The following is a 27,968-nucleotide window of genomic DNA, read 5'->3' on the forward strand; positions in this document are numbered from 1 at the left end:
TACCCGTCCCAGTGAGTTAGGTCCAAGACAGCATCCCAAGGCCGGGGCTCCCTGCGGCACCTCGGCTCAGCTTGCTCCTCCTCTGTCTGGGGGCTCAGACCCAGGCCAGAGCTGGCCACGACGGCCAGCCCCCCCCCCCAGAAGGGGGCTCACCAGTGTCTGCTGCGAGGCTGACTTCTCAGGGATCACTTTGTGCTTTTAATACCAGAAACAGGGCACTGAGCTCCCTTCAGAGGGGAAGGAGTCCATGCAAAAGCACCCTATGAATGAGTGAATCGAGGGAATTCAGGGTGGGGTCTGAAATCCAGCCAGGCATGTGGCAGAAGCTGGCTGAGCGGGTCTCCTGAGCCAGGCGGGGCCTCCACGGTGACCCTTCTCCTGGCCTATCATCCTCACAGCAGCAGAAAGACACGAGCCAACAATCGTTCCCAGGACGGTCTCCTGGGGTCCACATGGCCAGTGTTTCTACTGGGCAGGTCCCCTCAGGATCAAGTTCTGGGGACATTGGGTGTCTACATTCAGGACTGCCCACTCCCAAGGCCTCCACTGAGGCCGCCCGTCAGCCCAACCGTGGGACAAAAGCAAGCACGTACCCAGCGAAGGTCCCTGATCCTCCTGTATGCGTCCTCTTCCAAGAGAGGAAGGCCCAGCTCCAGCCTCCGGCCAGCTGCTTGGGCCCAAGGAAAGAAGCCAGGCTCCGGCCTCTGCTCTGGCTCCCGGTCACCGCAGACACAGACAACAGGCAGCTGGCAGCCCTGCGGCTGTTTCAGGCCCGGCTTCCCAGGGGCGGATGCGCCTGGCATGGGCAGGCTCTCCAACAGCGGTATCGGCAGTGGAGCATATGGTGGCATAAGCTGCCAGCCTCACCCCAAACAGCAAAGGTGCCCCGTCTCCAGGGGCAGGGAGAGGGTACGCAGCAGAGACAACTGGGGTGGGGGCAGTGTGCGAGCCCGGCTCTGGCTGAAGAGCTTTGCAGGACTGGACAATCCCCACGTCTTGGAAGTGGGTCAGGAGGAGGGATGCCTGCTCACCTAGGACCATCCTCTCTGCCCCAGAGAAGCAGAGGAATCCGAGCCCTTTCACAGGGCCTGGGCACCTGTCAAATCTGTCCACTCGAGCAAGGGCTTAAAGCAACAGAAATGAGATGGGGAGCCAAGCAAGAGCAGGGCAGCAGGAGAGGCCGGGGACGGGCATCCGCAGTCATCCCTGCTGCTCGGGGACACCCTCTCTGAGTGACGTTCCCAACCCTTCTGTGATTCTACACCCTTAGGGGTCACAGCCAGAACCTCTCTTTTTTCAGATTTCCCTTTGGGTTGCTGCCTATTTGACCTCTTGAGAAATACAAAATTGTCCAAGAGGATATCCCCCAAACGCGGCCAGACTCCTGCTTGAAATCCCAACACCCAATGGCTACAGATCTCTTGGGTCTGATGGTCGAGGAGACCAATCCATCAGGGACTCGCGGGCAGCCAGCTAGGAAGGAGCAAGGCCCCCAAGCCTAGCAGCAGAAGCCCTCACTTCCTCACTAAGTGTCCCTGAGTGCACTGGGCTGATGATGTCACTGTTCCCACCATCCCCTTCACAGAGTGAGCAGAAAGAAATCACAGGGTTTTAGTTCCAAAGATTCAGGGCTGGAAGGGGCTTCACAGGCCCTCCCTCATATTAAGAAGCAGAGACTCTGTGAGGTCACACACAGGACCTCAGACCTCAGAGGTCACCGCATCTACCCCCTTACCGGGGGGAGATGCAAGCTGAGATGCATCTATCTCCTAATCAACTAGCATTTCTAAAGCCCCTCTTACAGAAAAAGCCCTGTTTGTACAAACATATTTCCAGCAGCTCTCGAAGTCAAAGGGATGCCCATCCACTGGGGAAGGGCTCAACGAGCTGTGGCACATGATGGTGATGGAATACGATTGTGCTGTAAGAAATGACAAGCAGGATGAGTTCAGAAAGGCCTGGAAAGACTTGGATGAACTGATGGAGAGTGAAGTGAGCAGAACCAAGACAATGTTGTGCACAGACAGCCATACTGTTGGATGAAGAACTGGGAATGACTTAAAATGACAACAATAGAATGATCCAAGACAATCCCAAAGGACGATTGATGAAACACACTATCCCCCTCCAAAGAAAGAACGGATATTGATGGAACACAGACCAAGGCAGGCGATTTTCCACTTTCTTTCATTTTTTTCTTTTATCTAAGTTTTTATGCAAAATGACTAATATGATATTTTGCATAATTGCACATGTATAACCTATGTCTGACTGCTTACCCCTCAGGGAGGGGGGTGGGGAGGGAGGGAAGAACTCCAAGACAAATAAAAATGCTTGTTATGGAAAATAAAACAAAATAAAGGCCCTCTTGTGTGCCAGGCACTAGACTAAGGGCTAGAACATGAAGGAAGGCAAAAGCCAGCCCCTGCTCTCCAGGAGTTAGAGCTGGGGGGTCAATGGGTCAATGCAGAACAACCGCAGATCAGCTAAGCCAGGGTAACTGCAGCGGGACATAACGAGAAAGGAGGAGGAAGCTCCTTACAATCCGGCTGAGACCGGCCGAGGACAGAGATTGCTCCAAGCATGGGGAGCAGCCAGGAAGCCAGGGCCACTGGCCTGAAGAAAGGGCCAGGTCAGGAGGTGACCTGGAGGTGACCCAGGGCTCCTTCCCCCCAGGGAAGTATGGTGCAAATGTGAGCTCACAAGGTGCCTGCTTAGAAAACAGTCAAGTCTGGATTCCAGCTGCAGTCCATGGGAGCCATGAGGCGCCCAGCCTCGGTTGGGCCATCTGAGACGTGGGGCAGCAGTTTAGAGAGGACACCTCTACATGCCCCAGTGAATCCATCTGGACCTGGAATACTTGAAGAGGTTCGAGGGGGGCCTTTGCAGTCCCTTTGGCTCTGGCTCTCTGAGTCTATGATATGTGTGCATTCCCTTGTCCTCAAAGGTTACCAACCTGTCACAGCCCAAGCCCTGGGTTCGAACCCAGCTCCTATGTTAAAGGACCACACTAACAGCAAAGCAAGCAAACAAACCAACAAAGAAACGAGAATATCCAGAGTCTGCCAGGAAGGCCAAGAAAACTGGAGGCTGAAAGGTCTCTTCGAGCACTAATCTGACTCGGTGACCCCAAGTGGCGGAGCCCTCAGCATCCCCTACTCCTCATCTTCATGGGAGCCCAGGAGCCTAGCAGCAGAAGGCGTCCCCTGTACTGGGTGCAGCATTCGAGTTGTGCACGGTGGAAGTCAACACTGCACTCGGCACAGGTGCAGCCAAGGCTAAAGAAGGCTGGGCAAAGACCTCCGCTACTGTCTCCTGGGAAAAGCTCCTTCCTTCCTCCTCTCTTACTGATCCTTATCTCCCCCCCCCCCCAAGCAACAGTCCACCTCATCCTGTAGACACAGGCCACTGGCTCCCACCCCCAGCGTCCCTGTGGAAAAGGGGAGAAATGTCGTCTCCTTTGGGACGTAAGGTCTCGGAGATTCCTCCACGACCCACACTGGCAGCATCAGGATCCAAACATCCAGCCCCCCCCCGATCCCCGCCCTCAGGAAAAGCAAACAAAGGCTCTCCAAAGATGGCACCAACTTCATAAGTCATAGGAAGCCATGGATAATTGCGCTGGAGACCTGCGGCCCGGAGACCAAAAGCCTAGGAGAGGAAATCATGCCAAGAGACAGGGCCTGCTGACTGCTCCCCCGACCCCGGCCTGGAAGCCACCATGCTCTCCGGCCCCAGCAGACGGAGCTTACTTGCTAAGCATGGAGAAATCAAGATGGCAGCTCAGGCTGAGCGGACAGCTGTTGCTTTCAGGAAGAGAAGGAGAAGAAAGGAAGGAAGGGAGCAAGGGAGAAGAGGGAAGTGGGGGGCCATACTAAACCCCCCAATACTTCCACTGCCCAGAATCAGATTTACTGCTCTCTGAGCTAGGGATCGGCACACCCACCAGATACTGATAACATGAAGGGTCCACTGGGAAATAACCTGCTGAGGGATGCTCAATCACTGGAAATCCACTAGGAAAACCTGAAAACTCCAATTACCGCCATTCCCATCAGCTTTGACCACACACAGCAAATCTGGCACTATAAAAGGCCTGGGTCCCTTGTCCTCCAAGGGCATTATTAAACTATAGCAGCCGCTAGGCCCTTGCCCACTTCTGCCCTCCCCTCAGTCCCACACACATTTCTAAGTGTCCTTTTCATCCAGCAGTGCCTGAGAGCAGGCATAAAAGGGGCTCAGAGGCCCCCTCACTCTGAACCGAATGCAAAGGGCCACCCACACAATGGGGTGACTCCGACCTCACAATTCCTCTGGGAGCTGTCCCAGAGCAGATGTTTTTGTGTGCAGCCCCACATAGAATCTGCAGGTGCACAGTCAATACCCGACTCAGGGGCTCTGGGCTCCTGACAGTGTGTGGAATAATGGGGAGCAGGTTTTCCAGCCGTGTGTCCTCCTCCCATCTGGACACAGGGACATGCTAACACGGTCCTCTCAGAACTGTGCAGGGGGCCTCAGTCACAGGGAACCGGGCTCTGAATGTGAGGGGGCCAAGAACTGTCAAGTAGTAAGAATTACCCTATTCAGGACTTCGGAGGGGGCAGGAGAGGGGTGCTCGTGGCCCTCTCCCTCCCCCAAGCGACGGCTAAGATGGTGGACGCTGGCCACTGCTCCACCTACCAGGAAATCTGGTTTTGACAAACACAAGGTTTGTGGTTTTCTATTTCACTACAAAAGCAGAACGTGTCTGATAACGAATGCAGCCCCAGCTACCTCAACAGGTATGTGTTCTGGATAAAAATCCAGATTCTACGGAGGAAAAGTCAACAGGGGCACATAAACCCACCAGCCCAGATGCATGGGCTCTTCTCCTCAGACACAGGCAGCCCCAAGTGTCCAGGCTGCAGGATCCCCAAACTCCAGAGCTGGCATGGAGGAGGGGGAGGGGAACAGCCTCCTGGTCCAAGCTTCTTTCAATGGTCTTCACAGTAGCCATCCCACCTGGGGACGGCCTCCACTGGGGGAAGGGTGCTCTGGGGCTTCAGACTGTCCACATCTCCCCAAGACCAACCCACCTTCCTCATGACCACCAGGCATCTCCGTATCTGCCCACTCCTCCACAGGGAGGCTTCAGGGGGCCCTTCCCCATCCTAGGGCCCAACCCAAGAAGGATGCAGGGCCCCGCAGCCTTGGGCCACAGGACCCTCAATCTGGAGGCCCAGAGCCATCGGGAAGTGACATCCAGCCCCTCGTTCCTGGAAGCTGCAGACCTCAAGGCGCATTAGCTCTCCTGGGCCACCCCAGCTCAGTGTGGTCTGGGCTAAACAAGGAGCCTGACCCTCAAAATGAACTGGCCACGGCAGGCATCTTCTGCTCAAACTCGAATGCTGAGCAGTCTTGGACAGAACCTGGGATCACTTTGGGGGAAGAGAAGGAAAACCAGACAGAATCATCGGCAATAGAGTTTCTCCTCTCAATGGCACACAACTGTGTGGCTTTCAGTCCCTTGCCACAGTTCATTAAAAGAATCCCAAAGGTTGTTACACCACCTTTAAACAAGACGGGCCTAATCTCGTACAGGAGGCTGGGCTATCTGGGGGCCTGAAAACCGTGAGGAGATGCGTCTATGGCCATGAGCAGTCAGATCAGACGACCAAGGCTGAGTTACCTCCTCCCAATAAAGCTTCAGAAAACAAGCACCCTGCAATACGCCCCTTTCCTCTTCCAGGTCTCGGGGCTCCTTTTGCGGGAAACCAACAGGAGAGGTGGAGGAAGGAGAGATGGAGAGAAGCAAGCTCCGGGTGCTGGGCTCCACCAGAAGCCAATGACCGGTCACCTCCCCTGGTGCCTTTGCCTAGTGTGGAGGTGACCCAGGGGCTGCAACAGAGCAGAAATTCTAGGTAAGAGCCCGAGTGCCAGTCACACCTCTGCTACTTGCAACCTGTGGAACTTAGGCACTGAAAGCAGAGGAAGGGTAGGTGAGAAGACTGCTCTCTGGCTCTCCAGATCATGATCCTTTGAAACAACCAGGCTGGACTTGCTTCAAGCACAGGCCCAGGGATCAAGTGGGGTGTGCCCCCCTTCCAAGCAGCAGCCCCGCTAATCTCAGAAGCGCTCTTCACCAGACTAGCTGTGGTCACCCACACAGCCATCCCCTAAGTCACAAAAGGGTGGTGACTGCACTGATGGAGGGCACGCCCACACCAGTGAAACCACAGAACCTCCTGTCCATGCCCAGGCACTGAAAGGCAGGGAGGTGAGCTTCCGGAAGGCCCAAACTGTCGATTTTGTATTTATGTTCTTATCCCTCGAACCCAGTCCAGGGTGCGGCACGGAGGAAAGGCTTGACGAGGGCTTGTTAAACTGAATACGGCTCTGCTTCTGCACCTGCCCTCCTGAAAGTCAAGGCCAAGAGCAGCATAGAGGCCCCTTTCCAAGGGGGCAGACTTCAGAGTCCACTCTTCACTGGCTCCTTTCCTTTTGCCTTGAGAGTGTGTTCTTCGTCTGTTTCTTTCCTCACTAGCACATTCTTCGTCTGTTTCCTTTCCTTCGGCCCAAGAACATGTTCTTTGTCTTTGTGTTCTTCGTCTGTTTCTTTCCTCACTAGCACATTCCTCGTCTGTTTCCTTTCCTTCGGCCCAAGAACATGTTCTTTGTCTTTGTGTTCTTCGTCTGTTTCTTTCCTCACTAGCACATTCCTCGTCTGTTTCCTTTCCTTCGGCCCAAGAACACGTTCTTTGTCTTTGTGTTCTTCGTCTGTTTCTTTCCTCACTAGCACATTCCTCATCTGTTTCCTTTCCTTCAACCCTAAGAAGACATCCATTGTCAGGTTTCCTCTCCTTCGCTGCTGCATTGCTCATCTGTATCTCCAACAATACTGACTGGCTGAGGTTGAAGTTAAAACCCACTGAAACCCCAAAACAAGAAGACAGGAAGTGGTTCCAGTTATTCTCTAGCTAATGGACTCACTCATCTGTTTAACCAAAAGAGAAAGAAAGAAAAAGAAAACCACCCCACTAGAAATGATCTACCCAAAGTCCATTTTCTCAGGAGTGCACACTCTTGTGGTCAACAGGGCATCCTTGAAAGCATGGGAAGCCAAATGTTTCCCCGGGCTCTTTTTGACCAGAGAGTCCTTCTGGACCATCACACAATGGAAGGAGAAGACCTAACACCCTGCTGCGTCCTCTACCTATTGATCAACAAAAAGCAAGTGACTAGGTAGGACAAAACTTAGGCTTGCAGGCTGTCTCTAAACAAGTTTCCTCAGAGGCACACACATTAAAGTCATGCAAGGCACATGTAGCTGTTAAAATAATTTTGGTCAATAGCCTGGGAAGCACTGATACCGGACAAGAACCAGAAATGAAGATACAGGCTAACCAGTGTCACGGAAGATGCCTTGTGAATAATCCTTACAGTGGGCAAGTTTTTCAAATGCTCCTCTTTGCAACAACAGTTTGCCTATTTCACAGAGACCAAGGACACTCGAAAGTCCTCTCAGTGAAATCTACCACACTGCAAAGGGATTTGGTGGAGCTCACCATGTACACGTGATAAACAAAATGGATGACAAAAATACATTGCTCAAACTCTGATATGAAATCAGACAGATACTACAGATGAACAAATATGCCAGGCTTTGAATTGAGTAGGAAGAAGAGATGAGACCATAGCACATTTAGGAAACTGAGTCATGCTTTCAAAAAAACCATATGATTGCTCCTGCCCACAAAAGCGGAGGACTTCTCTAATATCAACATTCTCTCAGCAACGTATGAGGCTGAAAGTGATACAAAATTACAAGAAACACCAATGGTGATGGGAAGACACTGACAGGCAGGAGAGGACCACAGGCTGTTGCCTACAGAAATGATTACCAGACAAAGTGAAGTCAAAGACATCAAGGACAGCAGGGGGCTGGCCTGTAGCACTGATGAGAAAGCAGAAACGGGCAGCCTCCTCCCCCCACCCCATAGCCGACAGTCAGGGCAAGCCTCCAGCACGTGGCTGAGCTGCCCCGTGGAGACTTCAGAGGAAGCACAAAGAAAACCCCAACACGGGCTGGGACAGCATCCCAGGGAGGAACCAGAACCTGCCACTGCCACAGAAGCATCCATGCCCCAGAACCACCTCACCAAGGCATGTGTGGGCCCTCTGGCCACCCCACAATGCAACCAGACAGTTCCACTTTCTGTTCCCCAAAATCCACCCTGCCCCTCATGGCTCAGTGCTCCTGACAAACCACCCCCCTTTCCCAAAAGGCTCTCCTGCAGCCCACCCCCCGCTACTGCTCCTTCGAGGCTCACGCCTGAGCCCGGCTCTTCCAGGAAGCCTTCCTAGATGCGTGTTCTTCCCTTCCTCAGTTTCCCTCAAAATCAGAATCTGTTCAGTTGTCCTTCTGTTGAATAAGGGAAGTTGGCTCTTGAGCTGGCCCAAAGCAGCTGCCCTGCTGTGGCCCTCTCCCCAGGCCTTGCAGATTGCTGGCACCCGGCATCCTTGTGTGACCTGAAGCAGGCTGAACTCATCATGAAGTCACCTCCCCTCCCCACCCCACCCCCAACTCAGCTTCACCACTTTCTATGGGTGTGAACAGACAGGGATAACACCATCATCCCTTGGCCAAGGAGGAAAGGGGTAGGGGAGACAAAGGGTTGTCCACGGTCAACGGTGCCCATCTACACCAAGTGCCAAGGAAAGACTCTGCCTCACTTAAACCTCCTTGGCAAAGCACAGAGGGCAGCTCTGATGAAATTCAATGCCTGATGATTTGTACCAAGGGTAAATTTATAAGACTCTCGTTAAATATGTCCATCTCACACTCTATGGAAAAACTTTCCCTGCCTCATTAAAAAGTGTGATAGGGAGAGAATAGAGGCTGTGTGGCCTTGGGGAGAAACCAAGCCGCCCACCTCCCCCCATCCCAAGTTTGGTACCTCCCAGTGCCAGGGCACGGCACTCAGGGCCCCTCTGGGGCTGCCAAGTTGGGGCGCTCAATGGTAGGGAACAACTCTCCTACCCAATCTTCTCCAGACCAGACACTTCACTCTTAAATCTCAGTATCGCTCATCACCCAACATTCAGCATTTCAGAATCTGGAAATACGCATCTTCTGCTGAAAGGCTTCGAATGCAAGTTTTTCCCAAGCCTCGCACCCCAGTGCTTCACTTAAAGGGAACACGGGGGTTCTCTAGCCTAACAAAGTATCTGTGATTTGAAAGGGGGAGAAATTCAAACAAAAGCCTTTAAAAGAAACAGAACTCATTATCAAGTGAGCCGTCCTGGCTCCCGGCTTCCACAACCAACCTCTGCTGACTACGACCCCAGCCAGTGACCACTGAGGAAGAGGGGACGGGGCGCATCCCAAAGCCAAGATGTTTCCGTGACAGATCGGCTGAGAGAGACGCTGAAAGGGGCCTGCAGAGGCTCACGGCGCGGCCCACCTTTGTCTGACAAAACGAGCAAACACGGTTCATTTCCCTCTTGCAACAGTAGGATCCCACTGGCCAAAGCCACCCCAGGGGCAAAGCCCCAACCGTTCTGAAGCATGGCTCAGTCTCTCGGCCATGAGCCTTTTCCAAAGCCACCCCCCTCTCCTGAAGTGCCCACGCCCTTCTCAAGTGGTGGATCTCTGCTGGGGACAGATGCCCGGTGCCCCCTCAGGACTCCAAAGGACCTTTCTAGGCACCCTGCAGTGAGGGCCTAGCGCCTTGGGGCAGGGCTGATGAACCCTCCTGACGTGCATCTTTCTTCCCCAATGACAGCACAGCATGCCTTGCTTTTTTCCTCTGTATTGCCAGCTCTCGGCACAATGCTTGGCACCTAGGAGGCACTCCCCTGATGCTCTTCTATGCCTTCCTTTGTTCATCCCAGAGGGCTGCAAAGGGCACCAAATTCCAGTTCTGCTCCTTCCTACCCGCCGGTGTGACTTGCTTTCTCTGTGACTCAGTTTCCTTCTTTATAAAGAGGGAGCTGCATGTGGTGGTTTCTACAGCCCCTCTGATTGGGTTTTCTCATTTGAACGGAGTGAAGGAGGCCGAAGGCAGATGTGCCAAAAATGAACAGTATTTGAATCCATTCAAGTCAATCAGCATTTATTAAATGCCACCTATGTGCCAAGCACAAGAGCTACGAAGACAGCCAAACACCAGTTCCTGCCCTCCAAGAGTTCCCAGTCTAACAGGGGAGACGCCACACAACAGAAGTGGACAAATGACACATGTACGGGCTTGGTTAATTAACAGAGAAAAGGCACTGGCATCATGGGAGCTCAGAGAAGAGCCTTGCAAAAGCCAGGGGAACCAGAAACAGAGAAGACAAGATGAAAACTACCCAGTTACCTCCAGCAAAGGAATGACTTTCTAAGGTTGTGCTTAAGGGAAGGTCCCTCAAAAGCTTTTCTGAGAAGTCACAGGAACAAAATGTGAAGCATGTTTGCTGAAAGCACCCAGCCCAGGCCAGCCCCAGCCCTGCGGCAGCCCCAGAGAAGCCCAGCACCAGCAGGGTTGGGGAGGAGCAGAAGAAGAGGGCAGGGAACAGGAATTTATTAGGCACCTATATGTCAGGTACTGTGCAAAGCACTTTAAAAATGACGATCTCATTTGATCCTCACAACAACCCTAGAAAGTAAGTGCTGTTATCATCTCCATGTTGACAGCTGATGAAACAGAGGCAAACAAAGGTTCAATGACTTGCCCACAGTCACACGGCTATTCAGTATCCGAGGCCAGATTTGAACACGAGGCCTTGTGACCTCAGGGTCGGTGCTCTATCGGCTGCACCACCCAGCAGCTGCCCCGTTAGTGGCAGGTGGTCAGTCACTCAACAAACACCATTTCTCCCCTCCAGGCCTTTTCTCTGGCTAAGACTCCTGCCCAGAATACCCTCCTTCCCTTGACTTCCCTAGCTTATTCCAAGTCTCAGGTTGAATCTGCTTCCAGGAGAGGGCAGAGAGACCATCAGCTGGAGCAGAGAATGTCTGCAGAGGAGCCCCTTGGCCCAAATCATGGGGCAGTGCAGGGAAGCCGTCCTTTGCATGTAGCCTTGGGCTCTCAGGTCATCTGGGCTGCTTAGGGCCCAGTCCAGCCATCTACCCCTGCTCTACCCACAGACACACACGCACACATGCACACGTGCACGCACACTTCACTTGAGAGCACTGATTTCTAAGCCCCAAGGGCCAGGACACCCCTTTGGTCCCAGTGACACAAGCCTGAATCTCGGAATGTCTGTAAGTGACACGTTTCACTCAAAGTCCCTATGGGAGAGTTCGGAGGCCAAGATGGGCCTGGGCACATGGTCTGGCCTCCCTTCTATCACACCCCCAGCAAGGACCTCATGACAGGAACAAGAGCACAGCCTGACTCGAGGCCCAGGTGGGGCGGGGGCGAGAGGACAGACTTGATGGGCAGGACCCCGCCCTCCTCTGACGGCGACCAAATCTCTTCTGCCCACCCCTGCCTCAGTTTCCTCTTCTGTAAAATGAGGGGTTGGATTAGTTGTCTCTGAAGTCCCTTCCATATGCAAAGCCAGGACCCACTGTTCGTAGAGAGAGGCCCCTGTCTGTTCCCTCCCTCCCTCCGTCCTTCCTTCCTAAAGTGGAGGGAGAAACATGGTCCCTGGTCTCTCTGGGGACTTGGAGAGGGAGGTCTCGAGGGTATGATCAGAAAACGGGAGGAAACTGAGGCAAGATCTGGCCTTTTAACCTTGGCCCAGGAAACCTGGTCCACCCAGCATCTCAGTGAGGTCCACAGGACGCACCCAGACAAAGCCTCAGCACTAGGTGCATCCCAAGAGCAGCTCCCCGGCCCGGGGTTCAGCAGGCCCCCCTGGCCCAACCGACACTAGCGGACAGCCCTCTCAGGAGCTCTTAGGGTGAGGCAGAGGAGGTGCAGGCTGCCCTGCCACCAGCCCTTAGGACCTTCCCGTCCCCAACACTCAGAGAAAACCGGGTGAAGCCCAACATATTTCTTTTACGCTGGCGAAGTCTCACCATGCTGGATGACCCCATGAGCCTCCATGTCTGTGGCGTCCTGGCCTTCTGACGACAGGTGTGCCCACCCTCAGCGTGGGGGGCCAGGGGAGAGAGACTGCATCTATAACACAGAGTCCAACACAGCTAGAGCAGGGGCAGACTTCCCCCAAGACCCACGGGCTCTCCACCTTGCCTCCTGAGCGGATACAATAACACCCCTTGTGGGGACAATCAACACAAAAACAGACCTTCTACCTTGCCTCCAACGGTAAGAAAGGCACTCAGATTCCCAAGACACCGCGCCATCCTTGCCTCCCTCCCCATGCATCCCATCGCCATCATGCCACAAAGAAGGGGGCCACACAACTAACTCCAGGACAGCCTCGGCCACTCCCATCTCCAAGGAAGGGGCCAAGAAGCATCTTCCCGAGATACTCGCCAGAATGAGCAGCAGGGGCGTGAGCCACAGTGGGCTGAGGAGGTGGGGACGGGGATCATCCTACAACACACACATGAACTGCTTTCCTAGTCCTTTGGGGAAAAGGGCCCGAATCCATTAAAAGCAGATCATTTGAGGCCAGGAAACTGCCATGAACTGTCCAAGGTGCCCAGCACCGAGCTGCTTTACCCTTTCTTTGCCCAGGGCCAGAGGCGGCATGCCCACCCATGCTGCAAAGAGCACGAAGGCCCAGACGTGGACAAGCGTGGCTTCCCCAAAGCTTTAAATGTAGAACAGCGAGGCTGGGCCCGGCCAGCACCGCTAGGGCCTCCCCTTGGAGGGCACTTACCTGGATGGGTTTGGGAGCTCATCGCGAGCACGGGTAAGTCCAGGAGGCGATTCAAAAGAGATCAAAGAGCCCACGGTGGCAGCAGCTCCAAGCAGAGCCAACGGGCCACCATCACACAGGAGCGCAGACAGGCTGGAGAGAGGCTAGGGCATGTCCGAGCAGCCCGAAGGAGCAGCCCAGGGTCTCAGCAGGCTTTCAGAATCGGGACCTGTGTTCAGAAGGGGAAAAAGAAGTGCGTTTGTTAGCCTCCTAATGCCATGTCAGCTTGTTTATTAGTGGCTTCCACGTACCAGACACTGGGGATACAAGGACCCAAAGGGGCGAGGCCCTCTGATGGGGGCTGGCCAGAGGGACCACCGGGAGCCAGGACGGGGACACAAGGTGTAAGGACAGCGGAGAGGAGGAAGGGCCAAGCAGAGGGAGCCACTGGGGGCTGGGGGGACATGGTTGGGCCTTCATCTCTCTGCTGAATGTTCCTGGGTCCCTCCAGGGATCCCAGTGTGACATGGACTCAGTCCCTGGCTGATCAATGTCTTTTTTAGACCTAGAGGCAGGCCGCTAGGTGGCGCAATGGATAGAGTGCTGGGCCTGGAGTCTGGAAGACCTGAGTTCAGATCCAGCCTCAGACGCTTACTGGTTATATGACCCTAGGCAAGCTACTTCACCTCTGCCTGCCTGTTTCTTCCACTGTAAGATGAGGCTAATGACAACTCCCAGAATATTTGGGAGGATTTCTAAGGTGCATTGGGCATTAGCTATCGTCACGGTCATCAATCATTGGCACCTCCAAGGCTGGTGCCCTGAATGGGGCCCAATTGGCCCCCACCTTCTCACTCCTGACAGCCTCAGCCCGCGCGGTTCCAGCCGCCATCACCATACTGGGCCCCCACGGGACCCTAGATTGGGGGGAGGGGCCTCAGAGGCCCATGTGGACAGAGGAAGACCCGAGGAGGGGCTGGGGAGGGGTTTCCCCCAGGCCCTGTGAGTGGAAGGCCGCCCCCCCCAGCCCAGGCCGGCCCCTCGCCCTCACCAGCCAGTGAGTACCCGGCAGCCCCTTCCTGCCTCACTAGCTTCTCCAGCCTCCAAATGAAGCACTTTCTGAGGCTTCTTACTGTGTTTTTAAAGGGAATCCTTTGTTTGGATTCAAGTATGAACAATCCCACATTTCCCTGACTTTAAGTTAGACTCTGATGGTTCTGGGAGCTGCGTATGGTTGCGGAGGCCTCCCCACACCGCCCTGCTTTCAGGCCCCAACCAAGCCCTCACCACCTGGGCAGGGAAGTCAGAGCAAGGGGCCCGAGCCTCCCAGCTCCAGCTCCTGCCTGCATGCAGGGCAAGGGCCTTCACCCCAGTGGTCTCCAACATGCCCCCACCCCAAAGGCTTGATCTCTGAACCTGCCTGAAGCTACATTTAAACAGCAGGACAACAAGTGCTTCTTCTTCTTCTTCTTTTTTTTTGTGAGGCAATTGGAGTTAAGTGACTTGCCCAGGGTCACACAGCTAGTAAGTGTCAAGTGTCTGAGGTCGGATTTGAACTCGGGTCCTCTTGACTCTAGGGCCGGTGCTCTATCCACTGCGCCACCTAGCTGCCCCAACAAGTGCTTCTTAAAGGGTTATAGGGAGGGGCTGGGGAGGGATCAGAGGCCAAATGAGCTTTCATGTTCATGAGCAGCCTTGGAGAGAGGCCCAAGGTGACCCTGGGAGGAACTAGGAGGGCTAAGGTTTGAACCTGGGGCATCTGACTGGAAACTCAGCCCTCCTGCTATTTTGGAAGGAAAATGAAGGGATCATTTTCTTCAAAGCCATCTACTCCCACACAGGGTGGGCACACAGCACATGCACTCTCACACACATACGTGAACACATAGTACAACACATTACACACTTGTACATGTATTCACATTCACACACATCAATAAGCATACACACGTGTGCACATATAGACCCACACCTACACAATACACATTCATACACACATATGCACACACAATACACACCACCATCAGATAAGACTAAAGACAGCTTTCCCCCAGCTCCTGAAAAAGCCAAGGAGGCCGGCCCCAGGGCCAGGGGAGGCTCCCCTGCAGCCGCTGCAAGGATCCTATCACGCATCTCGCTAGTTCTCATCTGTTTCTCTGGGTACTTTTCATCAGGATCACTGGATGTGGAGAGCCAGGAGCTAACGTAACCGTGGAGGGTCTGTTCTACCTGGCTGGCAGGTCAGATGGAGAAAACATTCTAAATAGGGGCCATCCCCGTGCAAAGTGGGCTGGAGGGGGGCGCAGGCCTGACTGTCATCATCACCGATCTGGGGAGAAGCCCAGGCAGGACATGCCGGAGGCACAGAGAGGTCATGAAGAGCCACTCTGGCTCCCACCTTCACCAGGTTGCTCTTCAAAAGCAGCTGCCGCTTCCCCACCATACCCAGCTAAGGGGGCACAGGGGAGCTCAGAAGTCTGAAGAGGGGATGCTGGGGCTGTCCGATAGGCTGCCATGGGGAGCTGCCCCAAAGTCCTCCATGACCCAGGCAGGAGATGCCCCGACATCCTAACTGGCCGCCCCCATCACGGCAAAGGGAACCTTGGTCGGCACATTGGCACCTTGAAGACAAGGCCCGCTCTTGTCTCTCTGTATCTGCAGCACGCGAAGTGGTGTCTGGCACACAACTAGAGCTTAATCAATGCTTGCAGACTGGACTTGCCTCTCAGCTATTTCTTACTGGCCTCCAGTGCTGGACAGCCTCAAATCTTTGATAAGAAAATCCATTTTCTGCAGTGAAACCTCTGGCCCAACGCACTTCCTGTCGTGTTGGCTTTGCAAATCCAGCAGGTGACTTTCCTGACTCGGGCCTGATTTCAGAAGGGAGTCACAAACTTTCCAGAGGCCCTTAGGAAGCACCTGTACCAAACGGGCTGGCCTCTGGGCTGACCCTGAGCAAGCACACAGGTCCAGTGCCAGTCCTCCCAAGCCCTCCAGACCCTTTCAGACAGGCCAGGGACGGGTGGGGGAGGGCCCATCTGAAGAATGGGATGAGGCCGCACAGGGAGCTCAGTAGAAACCTGGGGCCTGAAAGAGCCACTCGAAGACGGCAGAATCGTGAGGAAGGCGACTCCAGCAGAGTCTGTGAGAGGAGCCTGGGAGGTTTGGGGGCAGAAGGATCTGAGTCACGATGAAGTCTAAAGAGGAAAAGGCTCCTGCTGGTTGTTTCCGAAACAGAGGTGAGAGAGGGTTCCAAGGAAGGACAGAAGCTGCTGCATAGGAAAGCGTAGTCGGCATCTTTCTATGAAGGAAAATGAGCTCTAAGAAATGGTCTGCAGCAAATGGAAACTCGGGCCCAGCGGAGCAAGGCCTTGCTGCTCGTCTGGGGGAAGCCACGGAAGAGGAAAGAGCCGCTCTGAGGGAACATGCGTGCAAGGCCTAAGTCACGGGGAGCCAAGGCTACTTCCTCCCGTAGACCTGGCACCGCTAGCAGAGCGCCTTCAAGAGACACTCTGTGGGTGACATGGAAGGGTGGCGCTTAAGTGCCACGGAGGGGCCGCCACAGACGGACAGCCAGGCTCGAAGAAGGAGAAGCTGGGCCGAGTGGCCGAGGCGACCATCCTTGATCCCGATTTTCAGAAGACCTCGGTGAAGGCAGAGATGACAAAGCTGTGAGACAGAGGGACCGAATCATGGCAGAGCTGGGCTCAATGGCCACTCATCACTTCCAGGACCAAACCTGGGCTCCTCTGAGCACGAGGGCCCCCAAACACTGCAAAGTGTATTGAAGGCAATGAGATCAAATACAATGATCCCCCTGTGTTGTAGTTGTTTTTTAATCAATGACTATCCCAGATAAAGGATGGCAGAGGAGCAAATTAACCATGTCTGACAAAAGATTTCGAGGTCTCAGTGGACCACAAGCTTAAAAAGCAAACAATGTCTCACTCTTTACACAGTGTGCACCCCGCCCAGTCCAGTAGAGTGACAGCTGCCCAGGAGGAGCACTCATTAGGTGCCACCTCACCCTCAAGGTTGGCTCTACTCTCTGCCAGCCACTAGTCTGTGGCTGACAAATACTTGTGGAGGACGATGGAAAATGCTGGCTTGGGAGTCGGGAGCCTGGGTTCCAATGCCAGCCCTGCCACTGACTCCCTCAGTGGATCTGGCCAAAGCTCTCATCCTCTCTGGGGCTAAATAAGAGGATCTCGGTGAGTCCCTTTTGGGTTCAGATCAACGATCCTATGGATCGGACTCTAGAGCGTTTTTCTTAAATGTTCCACCCAGAAGACTTCACCAGAGCCGCACAGGCTTGTCTCTCTGCCTTCATTTTTGGGGGGAAGGAGGGCTGTGTGAGCCAGGGGACAGAGGATCAAATTCAAGCCCAGCCTTTGCTGCTTACTGGCTGTGTGACCTCAGGCCAGTGACTGCCATCTCTGGGCCTCGGCTTCCCGACTAAATCAGAGTATCAACTGGCATAGAACACCGCACAGTCACACCATCTGTGCTGTGAATCATTCTAATTGTTTGCTGTCTGTGTCCCAGTGACGCTTTAATGGAGTTGGGGCACTCCAGCCCTGGCCTTCTGATACCTCAGACCAACCCCTGGCACGGGATCGGGGACCTTGGGCTCTTTCACACCAAGAAGTCAGCGTGGAAATCCCAGGCACCCAAGGTGGGCAGCCCTCAGGGCCCAGCTGGAAGGTGCAGTCCCCACATTGTTCCCCCAGAGCAGAGGCTCTACACGGCCTCCTTACGGGTACAGTGCCTCCCTTGACTTTGATCTCTGGGAATCACCCCACCAGGCGTCTCCTTAGCACAGATCCGTGGGCACAGGCGTCCGGCCTACAGTCCAGGGGCTCCCTCGAAGGCCCCTTCCCACCACGCGGGAGAACAGGACTCTCCAGGCTGAATGGGGATCCCCACCATGACACAGCCTGGCCTCTGCCCCAGGAGCCCAGTGGGAACCCCTGGCACTGGCCTCGGCCTCGGGTGCCACAGCCCTGCCGGCCCAGAGCTGCTGACGATCTCGCTCTCAAACCCCAAGGAAAACCTCCTCAGTGCCTTCAGCCCAGCATCAGAGGAGGTGACCTCGAGGTCTCTGGCTAACCAGACTGCACTCCTCTGGACACTCTCCAGCTTTGCAGTAGGGGAAGAAAAAGAACCAACATTTATTAAGCACCTCCTGTATACCAGGCACTGCACTTAGCCCTTTAAGGATATTATCTCCTGGGCCTCGGTTCCTCATGGGTTGCGCAGGATGGCCTCTGGAGCGGGTCCGCCTCCTCTGGCCTTGCCCCGCCCTGACCCAGGACAGCTCTTCTTCCAGGTAAGCCTCTGAATGATTCACAGGGAACGTGGAGGATAGTTTGCAAGAGCTATCATGCTACCAGACACCGAATGGGAAGGACGGACGCAAAGCCACAGGTGGGAGGGCCGTGCTGGCCATCTCGGTCAAGAGGGAGCAGAGCAGTGACGCAGTGAGGCCCAGGGAGCCCTCGGGAGCCAGAGCGCAAGAACAGGTCCAGAGTGAGGGGGGAAAGAGGAACCACACGCCTTCTGCCATCTCCTTCCTGGGCGGTGCTGCTGGGCTGGACTCCTAGCTCGTTCGGCCTTGGGGGAAGCCCCTTCCCCTCCCTGGGGCTCAGTGCCGCCCCCTCCCCCCACGACAGGAGGGAGTGGGCCAAAGCGTCCCCTGAGGTCCCTGAGGTCTTTACATCTGTGTCACAGGACCCTGGGGGTCAGTGGGAATGGGCCCGTGGGCTTTCTGCCTGACACCAGCGGCCAGTGTCCTCTGAAGAGTGTCCTGCCCCCTAAGAGGACACGCCTGGATGGGGCTGCTAGGAACAACCCGGAGAAAACAGTGCCTAGCGGGGCTCACGGGGCTGGGAAACTGCAGAGCATCACATCTCTCCCACTGTGTGGATTGGTAAAAATTCTTTGTTCTCATGGATGGCTCTGAGGTAGGAGGAAGGGAAGGATATGGGAAACTGAGGCAACAGAAGGGACAGGAGCGAACAGCCAGTCTTGACAGGCTTGTCTCCGGCTCCACCCTGCGATCTCTGTAGACACCACGACCCTGGCTACTGGACCAGATGTGCCAACACTGCCACCCGTGAGTGGGGCCTGACCTCGCTGGTCTCCTAGCAGAACCTGGCTCGCTCGGCACCCACTTCAAACCAGCCCCTTCCCTGCCAAACAACGCAAGCCTCAGCCCTTGACCCAGGCCCCAACCTGTCCTGGGAAATGCTCCCTCCCGCCGGCTTCAACACCCTTCTGAGTCATCCTGAAGAGGCCGGGAGGGCACCCCGATGCAGCGTGTCTCTGAAAGGGCTGGATGGCTCCCATGCACCTGATGACATTCGCCAACAGCAGCAGACAGAGCGGCAGGAAGATCTGAGTTCAAATCCTGCCTCCAGCTCTTACTTGTGGGACTGAACAGGTGGCTTGAGCTCTGCCACCAGCACCTAGCAGATGATGGCTGCTCCCTGGTCTCCAAGGCTAAGCCATGTTGTTGGAGGGTGTTTACACACCAGGGGCTCTCCCAGTGGTGGAAAGCACAGGTGCCCGCACATTCTGCGGTGCATCTGTTGAGGGGAGGTCACTTCAGACTCCTCCAGGGCCCAAGTGTCACCGATCCCAGACTACTAACAGGCTTCCTGAGCAAAGCCACTTTTTGTGAGAACACACTGAAGGGCCAAGGTGGAGCCCGAGGCGGACGAGGGCCTGAGCTCCAAGCCGACTGGGCTGTTTATGCCCTGACTGCGTGGTGAGTCCCTTCCTTTCCATCCGTTTTTTCTCTGCAGAATGAGGAGCTTGGTGTCAAGGCCTCTTCGGGCCCCCCAAGCTCTAGAGAGGACCAGGAGCCCCCTAGCACATGCAGAGTCTCTGAAAAAGGAAACCGAGCCAGGACAGAGATACAAGTTCTAAGAAATGTGTTCAAGGGGACCAGAGCCCCCCTAACCACCCACCACAAGCCTTCATGTCAGAGCACCTGCCTGGGGGCCAGGCCAGGGCAGGAGGCTGGCTGGCTAGCTACCTCACCACCTCCAGGGCCACAGTCTTTGCAAGCAGGAAGCCCCCGCCTCACCCCCCCCTTTCTGATGTCCTAAGATTGTATACAACACACACACACACACACACACACACACACGCGCGCGCACACACGCGCACACGCACACGCGCACACACACGCACACACACGCACACACACGCACACACACGCACACACGCACACCGTGCAGAGCTGGGTTATCACTTCACGAGGTCCTGGAGGCCCAGAGCCAGCAGGACCTTTGGAGAACAGAAGACGTTGGAAGGGACCCCATGCTCAAGCCCACCATTTACAGACAAGGACTGCAGGGGCTCCGAAAGGTCTGCCCCGGCAGATGCCTCATGCTGTCAAGCAGCCACAAAGGCTGGAGAAACGCAAATACCTCGAGGTGCGAGACATTGTTTCTCGAGGCCCCAGAAGGCATCTTTCCTTATGGGATCCGCTGAGTCATCATTCCAGAGCTAAATAAAGATCAATATGACAACACATGGAGCCTGTGGGCACCTGTTGACCCCCCGCAGTAACTCTGGGGGTGCCCACAATCAGGCATCAGTGACCCCTCCCAAACCCCACAGCCAAGGGAGGGGGGACACAGGGAGCCCAGGAGCTGGGCCCCCAGGATGGCCCCACCTCACCCCCAGCAGCAAGGGGCGGCGTCTGGCTCTCGACTCCCACGTGCCACAGTGGAAACGTTCCCGGTTTAGGGTCGCATGACCTGAGCTCAAACTCTACCGCTGACGCCACACCCCCATGGCCTCCCACCAGAGGCAGGCCTCAGCCTCCCCCCTGTAAGATGAGGACGTCGTGCCTCGTACCCCCTCAGCTGGATCCACCCCAACAAGGGTTTGTGAAGAAGAGACAGAAATGATCCTTTCCCATCCGACTTTCACACAGAGGGTCCAGGGCCCCCCAAACGGCGAGCGAGTGAGCAAGCGTGCTGGGAAGCCCTGAGCAAGGCCCTTCTAAACTGGTCCATTAAAGGGAGGAGAGGAAGGGGAAGAAATGTCTCCAGACTATAAAAGCCTTCGAGAACCTTCCTGAGCTTGGAGGATGCTGGGAACTTCACTAGGATGCTGGCACACAGTCAACTCCAACCAGGCCTGGCTGGGAAACCTCCTCCTGGGCTCCCACCCCCCAGCAGGCCTCCTCCCGCCCTGGCCCCCCATGGCACCGAAAGGTGGAAGGGGCCCCTGCTGCCCTCTCTGTCCCACAGGAGCCTGGGCCCCAGAGAGCCGTTGGCCACCATCGTCTTACAGGAGAGGCACAAGGGAGCAGGGGATCGTGGCATCCCAGAGGCTCAAACCCCACATCCTACAGAGGAGGAGGCTGAGGCTCTGAGAATGAAGGGACTGCCCACGATGCTCCCACGGTCAGTGAGCCAACGACAGGAAGCTGGGGGCACCGAGTGAGCTGGGGCAAGGCGCCCCTCTCCGGCCTCAGCTACACGTTGGTCTACATAGGCCGTGGTCCACTGGGGCCTGTGCCAATCACAGAAATCCCAGGGGCCGAGCACCAAGGACCCTCAAATGGGGCCGACTCCCACCTTCCCAATCCCACCCCTGAGGACTGGTCTCATCTAACCGACGGCTTCCGTCTGAGCCTGGCAAAACCAGCCTGTGTGCGCACACGTCTACCCTCAGGGACGCTCAGCTGGGCTTTTCCAACACGCTCTAAACCCCGGACAAGAGCTGCAAGAAGATGGGACCTAGAAGGAGCAGGGGAGAGAACGGACAAAGAAGCCCCTCGGTTCACAGACAGAGCTGGAAAGGCTCTTGGAGGATGAGGAGATGAGGCCCAGGGAGGCGACAGCCTCACCCAGGGGCCACCCACACAAGCCAGTGTGGAACCAAGGCACTTCCCACTGTCCCCACCGCTTCCCACAAACAGTCATTTGTGTGTGTGTGTGTGTGTGTGTGTGTATGTGTAGTGTGTGCGTGTGTATGTGTAGTATTGCGTGTGTGTTGTGTGCATGTGTGTATGTGTAGTGTGTGCGTATGTGTTGTGTGTATATGTGTAGTGTGTGCGTATGTGTTGTGTGTATATGTAGTGTGTGCGTATGTGTGTGCATGTAGTGTGTGCATATGTGTAGTACGTGTGTGTGTATGTGTAGTATTGCGTGTATGTTGTGTGCATGTGTGTATGTGTAGTGTGTATATGTGGTGTGTGCGTATGTGTGTGCATGTAGTGTGTGCATATGTGTAGTATGTGTGTTGTGTATGTGTAGTGTGTGTGTATGTGTAGTGTGTGCGTGTGTGCATGTGTCAGCCTAACAGGGTTCAAGAAGTCATCTCCTCGGGGGCCGAGCTTTAGGAATCTGGTGGAATGCTGCCCACCTGCCCGTGGGAAAGCCCCTGCAGGGAGCCTCCTGGCAAAGCATCAGGCTGAGGCCAATATTGTCAAAGCTTGCTCTCTATTCATGGCCAACACAGCCAAAGAGAAGGGCCCCCCCCCCCCCCCCGCCTCCTCTCGGCAAAGGTCTGCTTCTGTCTCTGATTCCCATGGGGAAGGCTCCTACCAACAGGCCAGAAACCGTGAGAGGCCAAAGGGGAGGCGAAGTCTTTGGGTCTGACCCTGAGAGTCCTGCCGGGAATGCTGCAGCGGAACTCCTTGGCATCCAGGGGCAGGGGCAGGGACGGTGGCAAGGACCCCATGCTCCATGACCTCCATCTCCCTGCCAGCCTTCTTCTATGAAATGGATGGCATCTCACCCAGCTATTCCCATCAGGAGCCGTTGGCTAGCCAGTGAAGAAGAGAGGAAGGGGCTCTGGGAAGTCGAGAGGCAGCCAGATTCCTGTTCCATTCTTGCTAGGGACCGTGCGGTGTTACCCTGAGTCAGGCATCCTCCCTGCACCTCGGCCCGCTCATCCCTCGCGGAGGAAGGACACTGCGCACAGACTAAATGAGAAGGTCTCTAACGTACCGAACAACCCTTAAAGCAGTAAGTGAAATAAAGGCAGTGTGGCGTGGCTGAGACGGGAGCCATCAGAGGACCAAGACGCCCTGGGGCAGCTGCAAGAGCCCCAGACGTCCAGCACCCAAGCCTGCTGCTTACAGAGAAGCCGCCCGGTGTGCCCGAGTCCAGGTCTGCCCCAGCGCGGGGCCCTCATGAGCTCAGTGGGGATGATCAGGAATGTTCAGAAACACCCAGGTCTGTTTACTTGGATTGGCTGGCAATGTTCTCTCGGCTAGAGCTGGAGCCCCAGAAGACCAAGCTGAGACTCGGTCCTCGGCCTCTGGACCACAGGGCCTACCTCATCTTCTCTCCCAAGCACCAGCATCCGTGCAATTCCCCCACCACAGGCTGGGGTGCTCCGGACCATCCTCCACACGGGTCACCCTCCTGCTTGGCACTAAGGTCAGGCTACCCCCCCCCCCCCGCAGTCCTGCCTTCACAGCCAGTGGTCTTTTCTGTCGAGTTAAAAGAATTGTGTCCATCCACCCATCCCTCTGCCTGCGGCTCCAGCCCAGCCACTCAGTCTGCTTATTCAACCCCTCAAATAACTGCTCTGTCTGTGACTTGGACCCACACAAGAAGAGCTTGCCCAAGGTGAAAGCCGAGGACTTTGGCAAGCTCATCCCCTCGCACCCAAGCCCATGAGGGAGCGGCTGTTATCGTCCTCCCCACTCTGCAGGTGGATGGAGCATTCATCAAGGGCTTCCTACAGGGAAAGCCCAACAATGAGGCACCCCTGCTCTCAGACTCCCATGGGATGAGGGAGCTCGGTGACACGCTGCTGCCGGCCCTGACACAGAGCCCAGGACTCGAGCCCCCGCCGGGGGAGGCCCAACCTGCCCATTGGATCAGATGATCCAATGACATCATGGGAGGCACCAGAGGGCAGTGGAAAGAGCCCTGGGCTTGGGGGCCAATCCCACTTCCGATGCTACCTGCATGACCTTGAGAAATCCCATTCCCTCCCTGGTCCTCAGTTTCCTCCTCTTTAGAATTCATGGTATGGTCTCTGAAGTGCCTTCCAATGACACTCAATCACTTTACCTTCCTAGGCCTCAGTTCCTTCATTTGTAAAATGAGAGGCTTAGGCTAATTAGGACCTGAGGCCCCTTCCAGATTCAGAACAATAAAGCCACTGGGTCAGTGGTCCCTAGGAGTATGAAGGTCTTGGCAAATAGAAAGGCCCTGGATAATGCCAGCTCACTGTGCCCACCCTACCCAATAGTCTAAGCTCATTCCTGTCTCCTCACCTTCAGGCCTCTTGCACACTCTCCACCCATCCCTCCACCTACCACCTCTTCTAGGGCACCTGCCCCAACTTTCTCTACATTTACCACCAAGACCAGACCGCAGGTCTGCAGCCAGGACCACCTGGTATCAAGTCAGTGATGCTCTTAAAGCTGGTCTCCCCAACTAGAATGAGAGTTCTCTTGAGGTTTCAGGCCAGGTTGGCTTCCGTACAACACCAAGTGGACTGCTGGGTAGATAGAGTGCAGACACTCAAGAAATGGAAGGCTGACAATAATGGCCAGTGAGCCATTAAAAAGGTAAACTATCGGGGGCAGCTAGGTGGTGCAGTGGATAAGGCACCAGCCTTGGATTCAGAGGACCCGAGTTCAAACCCAGCCTACTAGCTGTGTGACCCTGGGCAAGTCACTTAACCCCCATTGCCCTGAAAAAAAGAAAAAGAAAAAAAAAGGTAAACTATCTAAAATTATTCAATAGAAGAACTCCCATATGGTAGACAAGTTCTTGGGGTTTTATGTTTGTTTTTCTGGGGCAATGAGGGTTAAGTGACTTGCCCAGGGTCACACAGCTAGTAAATGTCAGGTGTCTGAGGCTGGATTTGAACTCAGGTGGTCCTGAATCCAGGGCCGGTGCTTTATCCACTGCTCCATCTAGCTGCCCCTAGTAGATGAGTTCTGTTTTTTTTTTTTTTTTTTTGGTGAGGCGATTGGGGTTAAGTGACTTGCCCAGGGTCAGACAGCTAGTAAGTGTTAAGTGTCTGAGGCCGGATTTGAACTCAGGTACTCCTGAATCCAAGGCCGGTGCTTTATCCACTGCGCCATCTAGCTGCCCCAGATGAGTTCTTTAAAAATAATTATTGTATACTTATAAATGTTCAAACCTGCAAACAAGAATTCAGAAAAATAGTTGTATGAGAAAATGTAAATGGAATCCTTTGTAATTCCAATAGAAACTGAAAAAAGAAATGGATATTAATGTTCCCAAGTTAATACTTGAGTCATCCAGTTTGATTTTGGGCCTGCTTCAGAGACGTTCCCCCCACTTAAGTCTGTCTGGTGCTTCATGCTCAGTGGGCCTGGGGAGACGGCTCCATGATCTTCCTCTCTCTCCTTGTTCTCTCTCTTGGTTTGTTTTTTTTGGTTGGTTGGTTTTGGGTTTTTTGCGGAGCAATGAGGGTTAAGTGACTTGCCCAGGGTCACACAGCTAGTAAGTGTCAAGTGTCCGAGGTTGGATTTGAACTCGGGTCCCCCTGAAGCCAGGGCCGGTGCTTTATCCGCTGCACCACCTAGCTGCCCCCTCTTGGTTTGTTTTTTCACTTCTCAGAAACCACTGGTACCACACTGGTGACAGTGTGTGTTCAGCCATGATAGAGTTACTAGACATGCAGGGTGTGCGGAGATTCTCATCAGGAACAGTGATGCTGTGAGAAGGACACTGCTGCCCAGGCAATGCTGATGAAGCTAAGACACAGTCCTGGGGCAGGATTGATGCCTCACAGAGTAAGGATAGGTTGTTCTTGAAAGAAGAAATGCAAATTCTCAAGAACCTGAAAAACTGGCTGAGCCCTCTCAGATGCAGAGAAATGCACATGCAAATCACTGGGAAAATGCCAATTCAATCAATGTCAAGGGGGCAACAACAACGATAAAGGATTGTATCCAGTGGGTCGGCGGCTCCGCTGTCACTGAGCTAGAATGTGAAGGGGAACAACTTGTGGGCAAAGCAACAACAGGGGCATTAGAAAAGGGAGGACTTCATACCTCCAACCAAAAGTTCTGTCCAAAGCAAAACAGACTAAGAAAAAGTCCTTGGAACAAAAGGAACAAATAAAAGGGATGTCTGAAACATCAGGAAAGAATTCCTGTGCTGAGGACCACACCCAATCACAGCCCACCAGCAGTCACACAGGGAAGACTCATTTTGCAGATTGAAAACTGCAGTTTTACTAATAATCAGATAAGTCAGAATTAAAACACGCTGCTGCTGCTGCTGCTGCTGGTGTTCACAACAACCCTGGAGGGAAAGTGCTGTTTCAGTTCCCACTCTACAGTTGAGGAAACTGAGGCAGGGATTAAGTGACTTGCCCAGGGTCACCCAGCTAGTAAGTGTCTCAGGGCATAGGCCTTCTAGACTCCAGGTCTGGTGCTCTAACCACTGCACTACCTCAGTACTCCACAGTCACAAATGACAGAACTCATTGTTGCCAGGGTTATGGAGAACCAGGTACATTCACTCTTATGTTACTGGCAAACTACAGACCCAAACATCTACCAGGATTCAACAAGAGCCACAAAAAATAAACTTCTTTTTGAACCATTAATTGTATTCAGTACTTGGAATATTCCCTAAGACCATCAGCATCAATATACATATGTGGGGGTAGGGGTGGTGTGTGTGTATGTGTGTGTGTGTGTGTGTGTGTGTGTGTGTGTGTATACAGGCAAACATATCTAGACAGGTGACGTACAGATATATCTATTTTTGTATGTATATTATGATTTATGATAAACATGTATCTGTTCAGAAAGTATGATCACAATTCAACTCAATCATTATAATATAATGCAGAAATTATTATTATTATTATTATTATTATAACACTATAATGTGTAAATATTTAATCCATGCAAGGCACCATGTTGGGTAACGGGGATATCAAAGCAAAAAGAAACAGTCCCTGGCCCCAAGAAACATGCTGCTACCACTACCACTACTGCCGCTGCTGCCACTGCCACCGCTACTCAGTCACTTCGGTTGTGTGTGACTCTTCCTGACCCCATCTGGGGGTTTCTTGGCAGAGACACCAGAGGGCTCAGCCATTTCCTTCTCCAGCTCATTTGAGCAATGAAGAACTGAGGCAAACAGGGTGAAGTGACTTGCCCAGGGCCACCCAGCTAGGCAGTGTCTGAACTTGGAGATGAGTCCTCCTGACTTCAGAGCCAGCTCTCCATCCACTACAACACCTGGCACAACTTAGATTCTACGCGATTTTCGACAGTTTGTCAGCAGCTGAGCGTATTATTGTATGTTGGACATGACGATATTCTACCATTTCATTAAAAACGATTTTTCAACAGGAAGACAAGTTTGGAAATCTTTACAGGGAAGGCAAAGAAAGATGGGGCCGGATGAAGGAAAGGAGAGCTCCACGAAGCCACACAGAGACTGCATAGACACATACACACGCTGGACTGGAAGTGTGTGAAGGGAACAATCCAGCAAACCCAGAAATGAATGAATAATGACAAGGAGGGGGTGATGTGGAGCGGGGGCTGTTCTAAGCACACTCCATGTGAATGTTTTTCTTAAAAGAAACATTCAGGCTTTGCTGGGCATGCAGAGGGGCCCTTCCCACTATGATCGTTACCCCCTCCCCAACACACACACACACACACATGTATGCACACGCACACACACATACACACATGTACGTGTGTGTGCACACACACGCACACACCCCAATCTCATAGTGCTGCCTCTTCCCCTGGCCTGGGAGAACACAGTATATTGAATACAAGGCTGGGAGGTGACACCAAGTTGGGAAATAATTTTGGTCACAACTTTTCCTGTGGAAAACGGCCTCTTTCCTCCCGAGGAAGAGCGCGTAGCTGCGGAGGTCTCCGTCAGGGTTAGAGAGCTTGGCGACCTCACTATTTCCGCCAAGAAGGGGAGTCTCTGGTGGCACAGGTCTCATTAACATCAACATTCACTCTCAGCATCGATATGTCTCCCTTGCAATAACCCCAACCATTTGTTTTTAAATTCAAGATTAGGAAATGTTCCTCCTTCACTGACATGCTAGGGGCTGACTATGTTGCCTGCCAGTTAACAAGGTCAGCCTCATTGCTTCAGGCCTCCTGGATCTGATTCATCTTAATGGCTCCTCTCCACTCACGGCCTGCTCCCTCACGGCCACCATCTTGGGAGAAGGTCCTGCCACAGGGAAGCCTACGTATGCAGCCTGGTCACTGA

General features: G+C 54.1%; 1 protein-coding gene across 1 annotated transcript in view; it reads right to left on the minus strand.

The window, feature by feature from the left end:
• The window catches only part of HDAC4 (histone deacetylase 4), a 236,364-nt gene that overhangs the window by 182,905 nt on the left and 25,491 nt on the right, over window positions 1–27,968 (minus strand). Inside the window, exon 2 of the mRNA XM_044001859.1 lies at window positions 12,763–12,970. Within this exon, the coding sequence (XP_043857794.1) occupies window positions 12,763–12,784 (22 nt within the window). The 5' untranslated portion in view covers window positions 12,785–12,970. The remainder of the gene's footprint in view (window positions 1–12,762; window positions 12,971–27,968) is intronic.

This window comes from Dromiciops gliroides, chromosome 4 (genome assembly GCF_019393635.1).
Source record: "Dromiciops gliroides isolate mDroGli1 chromosome 4, mDroGli1.pri, whole genome shotgun sequence".
Lineage (NCBI taxonomy): Eukaryota > Metazoa > Chordata > Mammalia > Microbiotheria > Microbiotheriidae > Dromiciops > Dromiciops gliroides.